Raw genomic sequence first — 21,172 nt, forward strand, 5'->3', positions numbered from 1 at the left:
GTATTTAAGAACTCTTTGCTTTGGTGAACACTATGTTACATCACACCAGATTAAAACTGCATAAAGATTTCCAGTGTGTATTATTTAACACAAACTAGCAGTCTCTAGACTTCTGAATTAGTCCCCAAACTTATGAACAATTCCCAATGAAAAATCTATATGCTTATAATCATTATTACAATATTGTAGTTTACAAAATTAAATTTCTGGCATTCTAATTACAAAAACCACACGACACTTGTAAAATAATTATTTTTCATATCAATGAAAATAAACGAGTTAATTTATTTTTACATTATGAACAACTTCAGTTAATATAGTATTGTTATACAGCTGTTATAGGTATTTCAAGAGTTGTGTGTCTCATATTAGTTCCGATATAGTACTAAAGTGAGACAGCATCAAAGAAATCACTACATGAGAAAACTAAATGAAAATTTTAGAAATGGCATCCTAGTACGCCTCTCATAATTCAATTAAACAACTAGTTGAGCATAGTACAAAATATTTCAATAGTATTAAACAAATTTAAAACATAATTCATTATGTTAACGCAATACACAACTTAAAGAAGTTTCAGTTCAGTGTCAAAGATTACGGACAATTTCACTCTGTGGAATAGGGCTATAATATTCTTTTTTCAACATGATAATACAGAATTTTCTTTTGATAGTAATTCTATCCAAAATATGCATCAACATTATAATAATTCAACACATGCACAGTAAAACTGAAATAATGTTTAAAAATGTTCTACATTACATATTGACAACTATAGATGTTATTACCAAAGGGTAGATGTAATTACCAAAGGGTTTTTGCTAATTTTACTAAAAAGCTTTAATCATGGGATAAAAGCACAACAAAATGTATTAACACATCTTGAAAATTCCATAAACACACGAACTATTTATAACATTCTAGAAACAATCAGATGATAATGATCTGTCCTTGACTTGCCATAGTTACAAAATATCTTATAAAAACTCATTAAAGAAGACGTAAATATTATGGGCATACAACATGTATAAGTGGAAATTACTGAGTGACTTTTCATAGTTAAGAAACATGTTTAAAAAAGGTTACATTGTACAATGTAATACTGTATAATGAGGTTTCACTGTATCATTACAATACAGAGAGATTAGATACATTCCAATATACTAGAGTAAAAAGCACTGCTCCCAGAAAGACTGCCCAATTAAATTATAGAAGTAAATAACATCATGCTGAATATTTTATTTGAATTTTATAATTCTTTTCAGTAACATTCTCCTTCACTAATGATCACTCCTATACTTTCTTCTTATGGATTTGTGACTGCAGTCATGTCCAGTTTCAATACATGTGACAACCATTTGTGATGCTGTTTTGCAAGTCGTTGCTGATGTGGTTCATCTGGTCGACAGCTATTAATCAATTTGGCTTCATGCCACATCACAGCTCCTAGCAGATGGCAGTGCACATCTCTGTACAAATTACTGAGTTCTTCAGAACTGAGCTTTTGGTCTTTCTCCAAAGGTACACCATCTGTATTCATGTGGTTATTAGCCTTGCCACCATGGGCAGCACTGCCTGTAGCACAGGATGACAAGGACACTTCTTTCTCAGCACAGCAAGTCTTAACAACAGAAACTTTACTGAACCTACTGCCTTCAGTTCCATTCACATCTATCTCTCTACAGCTTAGATGTTTTTTGAAAGACATGAGCAAGTATCTCCGATGACACCAGAGTGCTTCATGACCTGCAAACCTTAGGATAAGCTCCATGTTCAGAAGAAGCTCAGATGCGATCAGACCCAGAGGCCTCGAAAAAGCAGATGTTTTGAGATTGTGTGTGGTGTCACCATCCTGACTACACGATACATGTATTGCTTTGCTGGAGGACAGAAGCTGCTGCAGGGACCTTGTCCCAGATTCTGCTATGTCCTCACATGCTGGATGTGTCAGCTTCAAAAGACGGTCCAATAGGAACTGCCTATACTGCATACCACTGTGATCTGACACATGACTCGACACCCACTGTTCTGATGTCGTCCATTCTTTGAAGAGAGGAACAGTAGCAGATGGCGCAAGATGGGTGACACACCACATGCGATGACTCCACGCATGGTAATTGTTTGGGTAACGATCTGCAGCATACTGTGATACCTGCAGCTCCTCTTCCAACAATTCTTCCTTATCAGCACCAGCTATGGGTCATAAGAATAGAGTCGATTACTTCTTGTGAATCATATGTAAATCGTACATACAATTAAAGGTAGCTCATACTGTATGGTCAACCCAGACCTAGTGAACCTCCTACAAGAATATAAAAAAAAATGTAATATAATGCTGTTTTGTAAAAATTTGATGACCCAACTTCCCTTAATGTTTCACAAAAATCAGAAAAGAAATTTTTGTGTCATTTCAGCAATAGAAAATATAAATTACATTTATATCATTGTATGGGTAGGAAGTGCTAGGAGTTTCAGCTATAGTCCTGCCGCTCTAATTTCCGGCAGCCAATTGCATTGCAGGTCAGCTACATTTAAACATGTGCGTCTTGTAATTCGCTTATGAAGACGTTATTCATTTCTTAAGGCTCGATAAATACTTAATATAATCGCCCGCCATTTTGGCTCTTTCGTTGGCGTTCGCAGAAAGCACACAAAGACGTTATTTGCCACTCAATTATTTGCTGAATTACAGTGCATTTTATTTATTATCATACGAGCTACGACATGATAATGTTTAACGGTGTGGCAAATAGATTCCTCGTATGATAGCTCGGGAACGAAAGAACAAAAATGGCGAACAATACTACCTACCTAGACTTTATAGAGCCTTCGCTTCCTAAGATGTAAGCAAAGAGGCGGAGTCACGCCGGAAATAACAGTGTCGCGACTTTAGTAACAGTGAATCCACTGAAACATGGTCTGTTGAGTGTGAGGTTGATGACAAAAAGTTCTCATACATAATAAAATTACTATAGCTTTGTTATTATATCAAGTATAAGGTCCCTACTTGTCCACTGCCTTCAGCTGTTTCTGACTTCCATCAAAGCCTCTCTTTTGACCTTCCATCCCAGGCTTTCTGTTTCCATTGCAAACTAATATCACACAAAGTATTTCGGAGTGAAGTTGAGGTGCTCAACTGTAAGTTACACTTAAAAAATGATTGTGTTTATGTGACTGATTTTTACAAGCATACTGCATAATGAATATATGGTAACTAAGTAAGTAATTCTTATATTACAAATAGAACAGAGTGATCAGTAGAGGTACCTGTTTTTTGTGAAGCACTGAATCACAAAACTTTTATAAAATTATACAAATACAATATAAGACGCGAATTTATTTACTTTTAAGGAAAATCGCGAAATATTCAACAAAATTACGCGGAAACTGACATTTCAAGTTAGAAGCAGCGATTAGAGATGAGTTGTGGTAAAAAGGAAATTTTCAACTCTTTGATATAATTATACCAGAAGCTAAGTTATATCATATTGAGTATTGCTAACTGTGCTCCCTTTGAATCTCAATTATGTCCTGTATGTTGGTACTGGCAGCCATTTTCAATTCGAAATCACATTTAATCTGTGCATATGCATTTGTATTTTGGTACTTCTTTTTGTACAGCAACTTATTAAAACGGTTGCAACAGTTTTTGGACCAAGAAAAACAATTTTCATTAGAAAGATTTTACATTCCTTGGTTAAGAGAGAAGTTTTATATAATATTCTTATTGAATTTGGTATTTCCAAGAAACTAGTTCGATTAAAATGTGTCTCAGTAAAACATGCAGCAGTCCATATAGGCCAATTTCTATCTGATGCTTTTCCAATTCATTCCGGGCTAAAGCAAGGAGATGCACTATCACCTGTACTTTTTAACTTTCCTCTAGAATATGCCATTAGGAAAGTTCAGGATAACAGAGAGGGTTTGGAATTGAACAAGTTACATCAGCTGCTTGTCTATGAAGATGACGTGAAGGTGTTAGGAGAAAATCCACGAACTATTAGGGAAAACACGGAAATTTTACTTGAACCAAGTAAAGAGATAGATTTCGAAGTAAATCCCGAAAAGACGAAGTATATGATTATGTCTCGTGACCAGAACATAGTATGAAAAGGAAATATAAAAATTGTCAAATTTATCGTTTGAAAAGGAGGCAAAGCTAAAATATCTTGGAGCAACAGTGACAAATATAAATGACACCAGGAAGGAAATTAAACGCAGAATAAATATGGGAAATGCCTGTTATTATTTGGTTGAGAAGCTTTTGTCATCCAGTCTGCTCTCAAAAAACCTAAAAGTTAGAATTTACAAAATAATTACTATATTACCGGTTGTTCTGTATGGTTGTGAATCTTGGACTCTCACTTTGAGAGAGGAACAGAGGCAAGGATGTTCGAGAATAAAGTGCTTAGGAAAATATTTGGAGGTAAGAGAAATGAAGTTACAGGAGAATGGAGAAAGTTACACAACGTAGAACTGCATGCATTGTATTCTTCACCTGATATAATTAGGAATATTAAATCTAGATGTTTAAGATGAGCAGGGCACGTAGCATGTATGTGTGAATCCAGAAATGCATATAGTGTGTTAGTTAGGAGGCCAGAGAGAAAAAGACCTTTGGGGAGGCCGAGACATAGGATAATATTAAAAAGGATTTGAGGGAGGTGGGATATGATTGTAGAGACTGGATTAATCTTGCTCAGGATAGGGACTGGTGGCGGGCTTATGTGAGGGTGGCAATGAACCTCTGGGTTCCTTAAAAGCCATTTGTAAGTAAGTAAGACAAAATTAAAAAGATACTCATGTGCAAATATTGCAATGTGTGAATCAAGTTGCAGAGAAAAGGCATGTGCCTTAGACATATTAATAGCAGAGCTTCACATAAGGAGAACAAAAAGATACAAATGATATTGGGTGCCAAAAGACAAGTCACTCTCACAGACATTACTACAGCACAAAACGGGCAAAGAGTGGTAAAGAAGAGTTTGTTTTATTCACAACATGGACTTTCATTAAGACCAACATTCCATTGGAAAAAGCTGATGAACAAATACAGGTTTGTGTAATGCATTTTTGTTATTGAAGAGATGTGATGTTATGTTTTTAATATCAATCCAGAGTGGTCATGTTCGTTTTGCCATGCCTTCTATGTAAGCATGCCGGACCCCACATTTATTTTCAAATATTAATTTAATTATTTCATTTATCCAAATGAAGTAAAATTGCTTTATAGTAAGCTGTGTGTAGGTTACTTACTTAAGCAAATTAATGTTACTGCATACAAGTATAAAGTCTAAATTAAACAATACCAAAATAGTTGGTAAAATAAAATAAAAATAGGGAAAATTAGACAGAAATCGCTCAAAAGAATCGACGAAATTTGGCAAAAATTTTCACCAACCTAATGATCAGTGATGTTGATAAGAATCTTATTGTGCCTTTTTCCTTAACTTCTGAGCGAGAGCAAGGTTAGAATTAACCCTTCGGAGTCACGTACCTGTTTGTGACGTTAGTAGTCGCGTGGGGATGCCTGACTTCCCCAGTTAATTCTTCCCTGTTTATTCAATAATTATTGTCGTTTTCGTTGGAGACATTCTTTACAATTCTTTAAAGTGACTAATTTTATTACAGTAACGTAATTATTGTTTATCTAATGTGCAAAACGACAGAGAATTTTATTTTTTGAAGAACACAATGTAAATATGAATACCAATAATATGTCACGATACTCCTGGCAATCAATACGTTATTACTTTCCCATTATCTGATACATTTGAAAAACATAACAAAGACTTAATTCTGTGGTTCAGTGCAATAACTCTTTAACTCTCACACAGCTTTTCTGTGGAAATCAAAATTAAACAAATTGTAAGCATTGAACAAATGATAATGCAGTATGTTGTCATCGCTCTTCTATCTCTGATGTTGTAGAAACTTAGGTCTTCATAACAGCCACAATAAGATAAATGATAAATAAAATATTTCAATTCACGTTAACATCATCTATTTTTTTTAGGATTATACAGTTTTTGCACTTACCCACAAAATTATTAATTATTGTTATTACTGACCTGTTATTTTTCACCAGTTTCAAACACTTCACTCTTTACACGCACATCCATAAAACTAAACATAAATCAATAAGAAAAAGACAAATCATAGCAACTGTAAATAGATTTCCTTTATCTTTAGCAAAATCCTCCATTACACTCATTATCTCGCTCGAAGCACTTTTCACAGACATTCTTCATATGTTTCACACACATCACTTCGTAGCACTTGCAACAATAAGCATTTGTTTTCTTGTCCTTCTTCCTTAGGCATATTGTACATCGTCCTGGCTTCGGTGCTCGTTCCCGTGATGTTTGACCTTGGTTTTCTTCAGTAACTCCTGACAACTTTGCTGCTTTTGCTCGTAGGTCCTTGGTCAAGTACTGGGAATTGACTCTCTTCCGGATACCTGGTTTTACCAAACACTCTCCCACTTCACGTAGAAACATTCTGCGTATAACTTCATGACTGGGGTTATTTGATGAAACTATTATTTGTGCATTTATTCTGGCAATATCTAGAAGGCGAAAGAATAAAGCCAGGGGCCATCGTCTACATCTTCTTGAGGTGGAATAAGTAGCACACATCTCATCTACTGTGTCCACTCCGGCCTTCATCATGTTATACAGTGTTATTATTTCTGGCTTCTTATCATCACCAGTAGTAGGATCTATTGTATTATCACAGTGCATTGACGACAAGAGAATTACATTTTTTCCTTTTTTCGGTACATACAAGACTGCCGTAACATTTTCCCTAAAAGCAAATAGACTGCTCTTTATTTCTCTTTTCTGTGTAGAAACCAATTCAGGTGGAAGTTCCTTCTTGTTTTTACGGAGAGTTCCAACAAGTGTGAGTTTTTTTCTTTGTAATTCATCTGCCAAAGGAAAGCTGCAGAACCAATTATCTGCCGTCACATTTCTGCCACTTCCTTCTATCGGTCGAACAAGCCTCTTCACAACTTCTGTTGGAGAATTGGAAACTTTGTAGGGCTCTTCAGGTTGTTTACCCAAATAAATTTCCATTGTTTGTGTGTACCATGTTCTTGCATCACACATGGTAAATATTTTCAAGCCATATTTAGCTGGCTTGCTTGGGATGTACACCCGATAAATGCATCTCCCTCTGAAAGGCACTAATTGTTCATCAATTGTTGTATACTCGGAGAGAGAGTAATACTTTTCACAATTCTGCAGAAACAACTCGAAGATTTCTCTAAATGCAGCCAGATTATCGAGGTCTCTTCTCTATTGTCGGTCTCTGATGTCATCGAATCGTAAAGAGCGTAATAAAAAAAGAAATCGCTGCAGGTTCATTGTAGCATGAAATATTTCAACTCCAAATCCATTTTTATCCCATAAGTCTTTCAGATTTTGGTGCCCTGACCTGTAGCATCCCGCTAATATTAGAAGACCAATCACAGTTTTTATTTCATTCTCATTTGTTCTCTTCGCGTCTCTTTCTCTTGAAAACTTTCCTGAAATACTGTCTATGTAAATGTTTGTGCAAGAAGTTATATGTCTTATCATTATATCATCCATAAACAATGAAAAACACTCAAGAGGCGACTTAGCGTTTTTAGCAGCTGTTTTCACACCGGGAAGATGAGTGATGATATTTATTTTCCTTGTCCTAACATTTCGTGGAGGATGACATTTGTTCCATTTGGTTTCTTTATCTTTTCCAATGTAAAAGTCATTCGAGATTTCTGAAGCCACAGACACTTCACAATCTTCATTATCGCCTCTTTCACTGTCACTAACACCAGCATCATCTGTTTCACTTTCACTATTATGACTGAGTTCCTCACAATTATCAGGTTCACCAATATTTTCGCTATCAGTGTCAACTTCTACCAGCAATTTACGAATTCTAATGACTTCTGACTCATAACTACACATTTTAGCACTATTACAGAACAATAGGAATACAGTACGAAAGCACATTGTCACTCGTAAAACAACAGGTTACAACTGAACCCTTACATTCACAGAGACTTACACTTGCGATCGCGTGGGGATTCCAGGAGTCCCCATTAAGGAAAAATGCTTGCTATTTCAGTACCTTTAACGGTACAACAGATTTAGTTTTCTTGAAAGAAAGGTCAATGTGCTATTGAAAGGTACACAGGATGACAGACGCGTAGGATTAGTATATTTCTTTTAACAATTCTTGGAAGTGGCCTGGGGATTCCTAAACACCCCACACGACTACTTAAGGGTTAAGGAATTCAGTAGGCTTCTATCCTACTTAAATATTTCAAAATCAGTATGAAGAAAGAAGTACAACCAGATATTTAACTCTCAAATATGCTACAGGAAGAGGTTCAGTATGTAGGTGTAACAAATTATTCCTGCACTTTTGTAGTTCAGTGCCACAGCAATGCAGTCTAAAGTGTCATGCCTTGAACTGGCATTACTGAATAAGTGTTGGTTCGAGTCCACATGGGAGAAGAAATATTCATGAAATACTCATGAAATTATGAGTTACACACCCAGCATCATGATGAATTTGGGAAGCTATGGTGAGTAGTAAAATCCCATTGGGAAAGGAGCGGTCATTTTGCTAATCGCATTACCTCTGATGATGATCGTTCATTTCTCCTGAGGCACGTTGATATAAGACCAACAGTCAGTTGGTCAGTTGGCCCTCCATGTTGGGCAACGGATTTGTATTGTCATTTTTGCAAAAAGAAAAGATACAAACTGGACAAAACCAAAAGTTTCAGATTTATGTCATTCATTGCAGAAAACATGAGTCCTGGGAGTTGGTCAACAGTCTGTTTAAGCTGAATACTGAACAACACAATGAGAAAAATCACATACCTTTATAAAAATATTTGCCTGAAATAAGTTCTATGGTGCATTATGATCTTTGGGATCATGATGAAACAGAAGAATAAAAAAATTCCAGGAATATTAAAAATGTTAATAAACTTTAAGACTACATTAGACACTGCAATGAAGGAGCATGATAAATCAGTCATTATTTTCAAAGAAGTATTGTCAAAGAAATTCGAATGGTATGCTGACTGCATACTTCATGTCAGTTTTCACATTTTGGACGAAATTTCTGCAGAAAATTTTCTACTTGCTTGTTACTGTTCACAGAAATCTCTCATAAAATCTAGAAAGTACTTTCTTATACTATATCAGCCATTTTCAACCGATGTTCCACTGCAAAGTAGTGTGCCGCCAGTGATCTGCTGTTGTGCCTCTAGAAAATGAAAACAGTGAAGGTTGTCATAGTAAAAATTGGGAAAATAAAAGTGAAGAGTAGTAAAAAAAAAAAAAAAGTCAACATTCAGCAAATGCAGCACAATCAATATTCAGTAAACACAGTATAGCTATGCAAGTGCAGAGAAGAGAATGACTGATGTGCAGCCAGAGTTGCCAGTTCAGCAAAGTTAGAATATCATACCAACCTTGAATTGAATTTGATTTTTAAGAGAGGGGGCACTATGACCCATCACTGCGACCTTATTAGAAAATTGCCTGAAAGTAATGTTAGTGTGAAACAAATATATAACGTAGACCAGACTGGTTCATTATGGAGGTGTCTTCCTATAACAACACTGGCATGTGTGACGGAAACCTCGCCCAAGGGCTTCAAACAAAACAATGATTGTGTAATTGTTATGGTATGCAGGTACACACAAAGTGACATTGACAGTGATGGGAAAATACCGAAATCCAAGATGCTTCAAAAACGTAAAGAATCTCCCTGTCAATTATCAGGCACAAAAGAATGTATGGATGGATTGCCACAGCCAGGATCATCAGTGTTGTGACATTAGGAAGTTCGAACGAATTTCATGTTCAGTGAATATTCGAACCGAAAATAAGTGTATTTGTTAATAAAGAAAATTCACACAGTTTTATGTTATTTAGTTATGATCAGATGACTGAGAAATAAGCTTCACATGGCTGCAGTTTCAACAAGTTGGCACCATAAAATACAAACAGCAGTGGCGGTTCGTGCCTCAAGTGACAAGGGGTTCACTACTTTTACGATATTACATAATTTTCCAACAATTTAAACAATAACTAATTTCTGAAAAATTAAAAAAATTACTACAGTTCTTTAATAGATAATTATCTTAAAATTTGCACGATGATGATGATGAATTATCTTTGAAAGAACATACTGATTTTTCCATACATTATCATTCTGTCTTTCAATATTCTGGCTGAAAGCTGAAATTTCTGTTCCATGGTCTGCTCACAAGCAAAATCACTGAAGCAATTCACCATCTGACTGTGATAATGACTACTGGGGGCATTTACTAATAGATTTGCTCATATTTTCGTTAAACATTCCATTCTCCCAAGAACATACTCCTTCTTTTGACTTGACAAGACTACATCCTCTATACATTCTCAAAATGAGTCTCAGTTACTTAAAAAAAACGCAAAATCCTTTATAGCAGCATTTCTCAAACTATGGTCATGACCCACTGATATTTTGGTGAGTTGCAGAACAACCCATCAGGTTTACAAAACATTTTTTAAAACTTACCATTATCAACATTCAATTAACTTCTCAGATTGCAGTGAACATGGGAGTAGTAAACCTGTCTGCTTTCAGTGAACACGGGACTGAAAACAAAACTAATATAGCATGCCTGCAACAATGGGAGATATGAGTGCATTCGCTCTTTTTAATTTAAATGAGATCCATAGCAGTGTATATGTATTACTTACTTACAAATGGCTCTTAAGGAACCTGGAGATTCATTGCCACTCTCTCGTAAGCCTGCCATTAGTTCCTATCCTGAACAAGATTAATTCAGTCACTATCATATCCCAGCTCCCTCAAATACTATCCTCACATATACGCCTTGATCTCCCCAAAGGTCTTTTCCTCTCAGGTCTTCCAACTAACACTCTATATGCATTTCTAGATTCATCCATACATACTACATGCCCTGCCAATCTCAAATATCTGGATTTAATGTTCCTAATTATGTTAGGTGAAGAACAAAATGCATGCAGTTTTGTGTTGTGTAACTTTCTTCATTCTCCTGTAACTTCATGCCTCTTAGCTCCAAATATTTTCCTAAGTACCTTATTTTCGAATATCCATAACCTCTGTTCCTCTTTCAGAGTGAGAGTCCAAGTTTCATAACCATACAGAACAACCAGTAGTAGGCCTATAACCTGTTTTATAAATTCTAACTTTCAGCTTTTTCGAGAGCAGACTGGATGATAAAAGCTTCTAAATTGAATAACAGGCATTTCCCATATTTATTCTGCATTTAATTTCCTCTCGAGTGTAATTTATATTTGTTACTGTTGCTCCAAGGTATTCGAATTTTTTCACCACTTCAAAGTGTATATGTATTACGTACGGTATGCAATGCTAATTGACAAAAGTCAACAATGAGTTTTAATCAGCTTGAAATTTAACATATATATATATATATATATATATATATATATATATATATATATCTTTCACGTGCTAAATATTACAGTACCGGTTAACTAGTTTCAGCCTGTTATTGGCCATCTTCAGAACTACATGTGGCTCTGAAGATGGCCAATAACAGGCTGAAACTAGTTAACCAGGTATTGAAATTTAAATCTAGCAATGGGAAATAAAACGTTATTGCTAATAAAATTAATTTTTTTTCTCAGTAGTCTCCTATTGTGTCTTTATTCTTGGCTTGTGATTTTATATAAAATTAGTTAGTTTTTCGCAACAAAAAACCACTATGATGGCTGACAGGCCTTTGAAGCTACCACAAATAAGATGATACACAGTGATGGGATCATATGTTCTGCCCAATCAGATTTGTAAATAACTGTGATTGTTGTCAGGACAGATATCATAATAATTTCTTTGGGCCAGTCTCTTTTGTTTCTAACCATCAATAATAATAATTTTGCTATTATTCACAGTTTTCAGTCAGCTTTCGTTCAAGATTTAGTGAGTGTGTTTTCGTCTTAATACTTGATGATTGATGTGTGGCTTAAATCGGGAACATTAAAAAGGAAAGTACACTCGAGTGAAACTAACAATCTGGGAGTGATAGTGAATCAAGTGTCCCTGCTTCAAGCTCTGACATAAGTGCGAGTAGTTCGGCGATTGATGCAAAAAGAAAGAAGCAATATTAATGTAAATATGATGCGAACTATTTGGGGTTGGTATTTATGTGGTGTGGTGATAAAGAAGAACCCAAACCACAGTGTGTATTATGTTATGAAGTTCTCTCAAATGCTTCCATGAAACCAAATAAATTACGAAGACACTTAGAAACAAAACATTCAGATGTTAAAAATGAAGAATATTTCGCTCACACATTAATGCGATTTAAATGGGAAAAATCTTATGCATTTAAAGTAGGGTCACTGAATTCAATTCAAAATTCATCATATTTGGCTAGTTTGCATATTGCTAAAGCTCGAAAACCTCATTCTAAAGGTGGGGAACTGATCTCCCTCCTCTGGTTAAGGATATTGTTAAAGTTATGCTCAGTGAAAAAGAAGCAAAGCAGTTACATTTAATTCCCATGTCTAATAATACAGTGCATCGTCGTATCAATGAAATGGCTAGTGACATAGAAAAACAACTGATCATGAGAATAAAAGACAGTAGATTTTTTGCATTACAAATTGATGAATCAACAGGCATCGTTAATTCATCTCATCTCATTTGTTTCATTAGGTATGAATGTCAGGGTACCATCAATGAAGATTTTCTTTTCTGTGAAACCTTATCCACGCATACAATAGGAGAATGTATTTTAGAAGTTCTTAATTCATAAGTGATTAATCATAGCATTGATTGGACAAAATGTGTTGGGCTAACTTCCGATGGATCTCGAATGATGTGTGGACAGCACAGTAGTGTTTTTGCATGTGGTCTTAAAGTGGCACCAGATGTGATTTGGGTACACTGCTTTATTCACAGGGAAGCATTGGCTCATAAGACCATGTCGAGTGATATGAAAATAGTTTTCAACACTGCAGTTAAGTGATAAATTTCATAAAAGCTCGCACATTGAATACTAGACTTTTTTCTGTGCTTTGAGACGAAATTGGTAGTGAACATAAGTACCTCCTGCTTCACACAGAAGTGCCCTGGCTTTCAAAGAGTAAAGTCCTTGTAAGACGTTTTGAGCTTAGGCAAGAAGTTTTACTATTGTTTTTAGATAACAATTGGCTGGCCACATCAGCTTATATGGCTGATATATTTTCCAAACTAAATGAACTCAATTTGTCCCTTCAAGGCCCAACCATCATGTGTTCAAAGCTTACGATAAAGTCAAGTCAATCCAGAAAAGATCAATCTGTGGTTAGAGTACTTCAAAAGTAATCATTTTTCTGCTTTTCCACCTTAGATTATTTTCTAAGTGAGAATGATTTTTCCTTAACTTCTGATTTTTGTGATTCTGTAGTACCCCATCTCTCTGCTCTAAATAACGGGATTGAAAGTTATTTTCCAGAAAATTACAGTAAATTTAATATGGATTCGAGACCCATTCCTATATGTGACTAATTGCAGGAAATGGGACCTAAAGTCAGATTTTTATTTATTTATTTATTTATTTTTGTGGTTTCAAAAAGAGGATAAAATACCGAGCATTTAAAAAAAAAATCATGGTTCTAGGTGCTAGAGTTTTTAATATATTACTTATTGAATACTGATATTACATTATGTACTTTTCGAGAAAAATGCAAATTAAAGTTTTCATTTGTTTTCTTAGCAACTATTAGAAGGATTTAGGTATTTAAGAAGCACTGTGTAAAACTACGTCCTAGTTTAGTATGTAAAAAAAGCCTACAGGTAGTGCAAGATGTCAAAACATAGAAATGCAGTTTTTACACCGCAAATTCGTTATTTTGCTCTCCTGTAAAATTTCCTTTAACGACTTTAGGTCCCTTTTCGCGCAACGGGTCACATATTTCGAAAGTTCAAACTTGTCAGTCAAGCTAAGAGAACAGTTGTGTGATATTAGCTGTGATGCTGACATTAAAACTAAATTTTTACACTCTTGTCAGATATAACAACTTTTTGAATATCATTAAGGCGTGAGCTTTCGAATGGGGCATTAAAGTTGCTCAATGCCATTTGCAACAACATATCTTTGTGAAAAAGAAATTTTACTTTTTAATTCTAGTGAAAAGCAAGTACAGGAATAGATTTGATGCACGCTCTGATTTACGACTCTATTAACTGCACTTGAACCCAACATACACCAGCTTATGCAGACACGACAGACTCATCCATCACACTCGTTCGGTGAGTACAAAATATTTTAACATAATTTCAACATGTGCTCAATTAGATTAATACAGAATTTTTTTTATTAACATACAATGATACAGTATTTACTTCTTCATCAGTGATTAGAGTGTACTAATTGAACTTATGGGCTGCGTGAAGTTTAATATCCTTCAAGGTAGGTCCTGGACTTAAAAAGTTTGAGAACACTGCTTTATAGAGGTTCATGAATTGAAGGTATCCCCATAGAGCTGGACTTATGGTATAACTTGTGGAAGAAAAAGAATTTAACCGAGGGCAAGAGAAAGGAAATTGAAGTTTCTGGCCTTTTAAATGAATTCAATGTTCTTCACCACCATGAGGAGAGCATTCTCGATTTTGAGCACAATCCCAGCCATTATGGCGACAATAAAATGGCCCTTCAGTAGGCTTTGAAGAGCGAAGACAAAGTTGAGGGGCACTACGGGAGAGGAAAGACTGACCAGATTATGTCTGATGAGCGTGCATCAAAATTTTGTTAAAGAAAATCAGGAGAAGGTCGAAAAGAAAGTTTTAGGAAAATTTTCAGCAAACAAGAGAAAATTGTTATTAACCTAAAAATCAAACTCTGTGTAGAAAATAAATAAAATGATGATAATAATAACAATAATAATAATAATAATAATAATAATAATAATAATAATAATAATAATAATAATGCAATACTGTGTTTATAGTGACTAATAAAAAGGTTTTTTCCGTTCTTTGTAAGAAGTATACATGTTGTCATTTTACACCTGCCACAACCACCTCCCTCCTCCTTCGATCTGGTATGAGCTTCCCCCCCCCCCCACAGTTCAGATCCTTGGTACGCCCTTGTGGCCTGCATGAATGGTTAAAAATAAATATAAACCATCCTTTTCGAGCATATTATAAAACATATTAAATATAATATAGCTTGAGTGTTTAGGGTTCCTTCCATGAGTGCTATGACAGGTAAATTCCTAGGAAATGAAGGTTCTCAGTCTTCTGTTGCTGTCAGAACCAGTTCCTGAGAAATCCCAGAAACAAATCAGATCTCATCTCTAGAAAAATAGCCGACAGTTGGTAGATATTTGCTCTATGGAAGAAAAATTGAATATCTGATATGGGGAAAATAGCTACAGAATAGGATGTTCCATGTGCATGAGTTTCCTTTGTTAATCTCTTTTCAAAACTGCTCCTTTGTCATCAGTACATTATGTCACTGATATTTAATAAGTTTAACAATTCAATGATACATATTTGTTCATTTATTTATTCAAGGCATTTTCAATTACGGAAGTTACTGAACATTAGTTAAGATGGTGTAATTATAAAATGGCAGAAAAAAAAATTTGAAAATTAGACATGCAATATATTTCTCTAAGTATCTCCCTGGAATTTCTTTGCAGGAAATGATCAGAATCATAGAAACCTGTCAGAATAGCTGGTCTCTGTAAATTCCAGACATTTTAAATATAAAGCCAGTGTACCATCTACTTGCTAGGCAACTCAGTTGAAAAGCAATGATAAATGAGTGACAAATAATAAACATAGAACCCTGTCAGAATAGCTGGTCTCTGTAAATTCCAGACATTTTAAATATAAAGCTAGTGTACCATCTACTTGCTAGGCAACTCAGTTGAAAAGCAATGATAAATGAGTGACAAATAATAAACATAGAACCCTGTCAGAATAGCTTAGGCAACTCAGTTGAAAAGCAATGATAAACAAGTGACAAATAATAAACATAGAAACCTGTCAGAATAGCTGGCCTCTGTAAATTCCAAACATTTTAAATACAAACCAATGTGCTGTCTACTTGCTAGGCAACTCAGTTGAAAAGCAATGATAAATGAGTAACAAATAATAAACATAGAAATCTGCAAATTCCAGACTTTAAATACAAAGTCAGTGTGCTACCTACTTGCTACGCAAATCAATTGAAAAGCAATGCTAAATGAGTGACAAATAATAAACATAACTCATCAGCTACTTATTTGAATAAGATTAACAGAAACAAGGGGAAAAAACAGGTTGTCTGAAAAGTTTGTGATCTGATACAGAAATAAACAAAAATACAAGTTGATTTAATTTTTTTTATTATAATCCTCTTATAATAATGTATTCGTACTTTGGTGTTCTATCACCATTATCCTCTCCTTATAGGCCATTTCCTCCAACTCTGCAAAGATGAACTTTACTACTATAATGACACCTCCATTCATCTATTTCTTCTCAATAGAATTTCTTTAGAATGGGGAACAGTAACTAGTTCCAAGAACTAAATTTGACAAAAAGGGGCAAGGCACAACAATTTGGAAAGAAGCTAGGAAGCTTGGCCACTGTAATTGCAGTTCTGTAAGCAGGAGCACTGCTGTGATGGAACACCACTTTTTCCTTAGCCATTTCCAGCATTTTTCATGTTTTGTTTTTCTTCCAAGTGCTTTGTTGCTTAGAGTAATACTCTTTGGAGTCTTACCCTCCGCTATTCTGTGGGACTTTATGGCCTGTAATATGAATAAACTAATGCCGTCATTATGTTAACTGAAGGAACTGCTTGTTTTATGCTCATTTGACTTTATTTCTCTCTCTCTGGCACATAGTGGTGTATCCATGTGTCATCTACAATAATACATAACCTCACTACACCTTTTCCAGTTATATTTCAGAAATTATCAAATGTATTTCAGATTAGTTAATTTAATTTCAGAAATTATCAATTGTATTTCAGATTAGTCAATTGTATTTCAGATAGTATCAATTGTATTTCAGATTAGTCAATTGTATTTCAGAAAATGTCAATTGTATTTCAGATTTGTCAATTGTATTTCAGATGGTACCGGTATCAAATGTATTTCAGATTTGTCAATTGTATTTCAGATGGTATCAAATGTATTTCAGATGGTGTCAAATGTATTTCAGATTTGTCAATTGTATTTCAGATGGTGTCAATTGTACTTCAGATGGTATCAAATGTATTTCAGAAAATAAGCAATGTATTTAAGATTACACAGTCACTTTTATTTCACAAAATAACAAATGTAGGCCTACTTAAGATTTTAACATATATTTAAAAAAGTGCAAAATGGATTTAAAAAATCCTCAACTTTATTGCATTTTAGCGTCTGAGAAGCAAATTCTCCATAGCTAAATCTGCAGCTTGATGAATTGAACTGTGTTGTACTGCACGAACACAATCACCACCAATAATATTGTGTGTGTTGCTTCATCAATTTTACTTTCTACTGTACAGTAGGTAAATTAGCCATGACGTCAGGAATTCCAAGATGGGTTTTTACGTACGTCTTCACTTTACACCAAATGATCTCGATTGGATTTAACGTTGGAGAATAAGGTGCTTCTGAAATACACTTGATACCATCTGAAATACAATTGATATTTTCTGAAATACAATTGACAAATCTGAAAAACATTTGATACCATCTGAAATACAATTGACAAATCTGAAACACAATTGATACTATCTGAAACTGAATTGACAAATCTAAAATACAATTGATAATTTCTGAAATACAATTGACTAATCTGAAATACACTTGATAATTTCTGAAATACAATTGATATTTTCTGAAATACAATTGGAAAAGGTGTAGTTTGAAAGATTACATAGCACACGTTTTTGCTGTGGTATCAGCACAGTCTAATATATAGTCACGAAGCTTGGGATGATTTTTTGCATTTCTCACGACAGTTGCTAGCTGCTTGGAGCGCTGTGAGTACTAGGAACAATAGACTGTGCCACTTCCATCATGATCTAATACAGGTCGTAAGGCAGACTATGTAACTTGCTTAACCTGATCATGAAGGGCGGCGTTTCAACCATATAAATTAGTTGGAATGCATAAAGAGTAACATATATTTCTCTAAAATGTAGTGTAATTGCATTAATAAAATTTAAAACAATGATTATGAGACATTTCAGACATAATTCACTTGCAAGTTAAAGTGTAATATTATTTTTGGTGTGAAAATTATATTGTTCGTATGTGTAATACCTGCCTTTATTTCGATTAAATATTGCGAAATTCTTGTACATTCATTTATGCATGATTCAATAATTTTCAGTTGCACTGCACTGATATTTAGATATGTTGAAATTACAGGTTATGTTTACTGTACCAGTCCAGTTGCCCCTTTCTGTCTAATTTTAGTGGTCTCCAATGCCCTGCCATTCATATAGAAATTATAGGTTATGTTTACTATATTTAACTTATATTCGTAAATTTGCAATTATACATTATAATTAAGCATAATGTCATGTATGATACCCCGCACATTCAATTTGTCTGTATTTTAATACTACAATTGACTACTGAATTATTGTACTTATCTACTACCTACAAGACAAAGTAACACAATCGCACATACACTAATTTCATAGGAGTTGTATGGTAAATTTTCTGTCTACAATTAAAGAAGGTAGATGTGCTAAATTAAAATAACAATATAAATTATTTTTTATTAAACCTCAAAATATCTTCCATTCTAAACTTAAAATGTTGACACGAACAGATTATATTAACACGTAAAATTCTCTTCACATTAAAATAACACAGTATTGTAATTATTTCTGCAACATATTATGCAACAAGAAGTAAACGGAACTTATGGACACATTACACTAAATAAAACTTAGCAATGATTTTCATTGGGCTCCATACACTGAAATAGAAAACCCGAACATACATTACGGCCTGGTCTAGATTGAAAAGGCATTGACTGTGCCATATTTCGCATTGTTGTAAAAAGTTGTGTAAACTGTGAAATGTTCGTTATCTGTTGTAATAACTGTAAATGGTTAAAATATAATAATAATGATAATAATAATAATGATGATAATAATAATGATAATAATAATAATAATAATAATATGGGACAAGGAGACGTTGTAGTACTATAAATGGTAAGAAAAAGAGGTCAGAGTTATCCTTCTTCCAAAAGATCCAGGAAGGTGAGTTTATAAAATATAATATATACTTTATGAAAATAATATATAAAAAAAAGGTAAGGTAAAGGTAAAGGTATCCCCGTAACATGCCATGAAGGCACTTGGGGGGCATGGAGGTAGAGCCCCATGTTTTCCATGACCTCGGCACTAGAATGAGGTGGTGTGATCAGCACCACGCTCTGACCGCCTTTTACCCCCGGGAAAGACACGGTACTCAATTTTATAGGAGGCTGAGTGAACCTCGGGGCCATTCTGAAAGTTTGACAACGAGAAAAATCCTATCACCACCTGGGATCGAACCCCGGACCTTTCAAAATAATATATAAACCTTATGTATTTCATATTTCAATAGTGGAAGGAAGGTGTTAATTTTCTCAAAAGATATCGCAAGTACAATACATTTCATCGTCTGCTAGGGAAAGGATCTTTGATGAGGTGATAGTAGCAATCCTGGTGGTTAGCAACTATCTATGGATGCATATTTATTAAGTATTGAGCTTCGTGACTGTATATACTAGACTGTGGTATCAGCAAATGCAGCAATCATCTTGCAGAGATTTCTAACACAATTAATTCTTATATTGGGATGTGATATACACATTCAGTCCATAACCTCACTAATATGACGCAATTAATATAATGGTCCTGTTATATCATATCATGAACTTAGCTGACAGTTACATCAGTTGTTGCTGTTGTTGATGATGGTCCAGTGCATGTACTGTCTTCCATGTTCTCCCTGTCATGTATAAATAGAGCTTTCCACATTTTACTGCCAAAGATGAAGAGCAAATTCTCCAAAATTAGGTATTATCCATATTGGCCTTGATGTTGGTTGGAGTCATACTCTGCATTTGTTTGTAAGGCAGTGTAAACGAAAAGAATATGGGCGGGCATTTCTTCGTACATTTCACTTCCCTTCTTATGGCATATAGCTATTCTAATCATGCAGTATGGCCTAAAATAGAGTAATACTTGTGGTCATCCAAATATCATCTCTGTATCAAGTCACAGACTTTCCAAATACCACTCACGAAAAAAAAATCACTAAAAACCCTATCTGTTAACAAATCTCATGCAGAGGACACTTACCTCAACTAATGAAGCTTACATTGACATGTTATAGACTCTACAACTACCTACCTAGTAATAACCTCCCAATGACCCACTTGCGATGAGCAAATGCTTCAGCACATTTTGGCTTGCGAGACAAAAGGACTGTAGTGAAGTGAAGCTCTCCTTGCACATCGAGTCTGTCAGCCAACATCAGTTCACGACGCATGTTCCAGAATGTTGTCACATCAGGATTGAGCAGCAGAGCACCAGACAACAGGCGAGCCAACATGGCTGGATCTGAAGTACACACTTACAAATGTCAATGCAAGCACTGCATTAACTTTGTATTAACTTTCGCCTTGAGATTGCATTACTGTCTTCACCAGATTTATATCCTTTCGTAAAGTATATAATTTTAAGAAATGTCTGTGTTTACTAAATTCTAATCAAGAACATATATGTTAATACACTCTTAAATATTGACTTTAAGACATAGAAACTTGAGCATCAACAGAAAGTTAAAGATAGATATACCTATGTTTGCAGATGATGTGGTATTACTGGCAGATTCTGAAGATGGATGCCAGCATTCGGCCTTTCTATTGAAACTTATTTGTGAGGAATATGGGATGGAAATTTCAGTTGATAAGATTAAAGAAAGTAATGGGTTTCATAGTAGGAAAAAATCATCTTGGTAGTAAAATTTGCAATTACACTAAACCTCTGGAACAAGTTTCATGTTTTAAATCTAGTCTATCACTTGAACAAAACTAAATAGTTTTAATTATACAATAACACTATTAATAACATTTTAAAAACCTTGTGAGTTAAACAAATATTAACAGTTAAGGCCTACAAAACATT

General features: G+C 34.6%; 1 protein-coding gene across 1 annotated transcript in view; it reads right to left on the minus strand.

Moving 5' to 3' along the window:
* Positions 1-833: 833 nt before the first annotated feature.
* Positions 834-21,172, minus strand: part of temp (protein prenyltransferase alpha subunit repeat-containing protein tempura) — a 60,016-nt gene continuing 39,677 nt past the window's right edge. The window contains exons 3-4 of the mRNA XM_069838104.1: positions 20,396-20,605; positions 834-2,193 (exon numbers count right to left, since the gene is read on the minus strand). Coding sequence (XP_069694205.1) covers positions 1,307-2,193; positions 20,396-20,605 — 1,097 coding nt within the window. The 3' untranslated portion in view covers positions 834-1,306. The remainder of the gene's footprint in view (positions 2,194-20,395; positions 20,606-21,172) is intronic.

This window comes from Periplaneta americana, chromosome 10, assembly GCF_040183065.1.
Source record: "Periplaneta americana isolate PAMFEO1 chromosome 10, P.americana_PAMFEO1_priV1, whole genome shotgun sequence".
Taxonomy (NCBI): Eukaryota; Metazoa; Arthropoda; class Insecta; order Blattodea; family Blattidae; genus Periplaneta; species Periplaneta americana.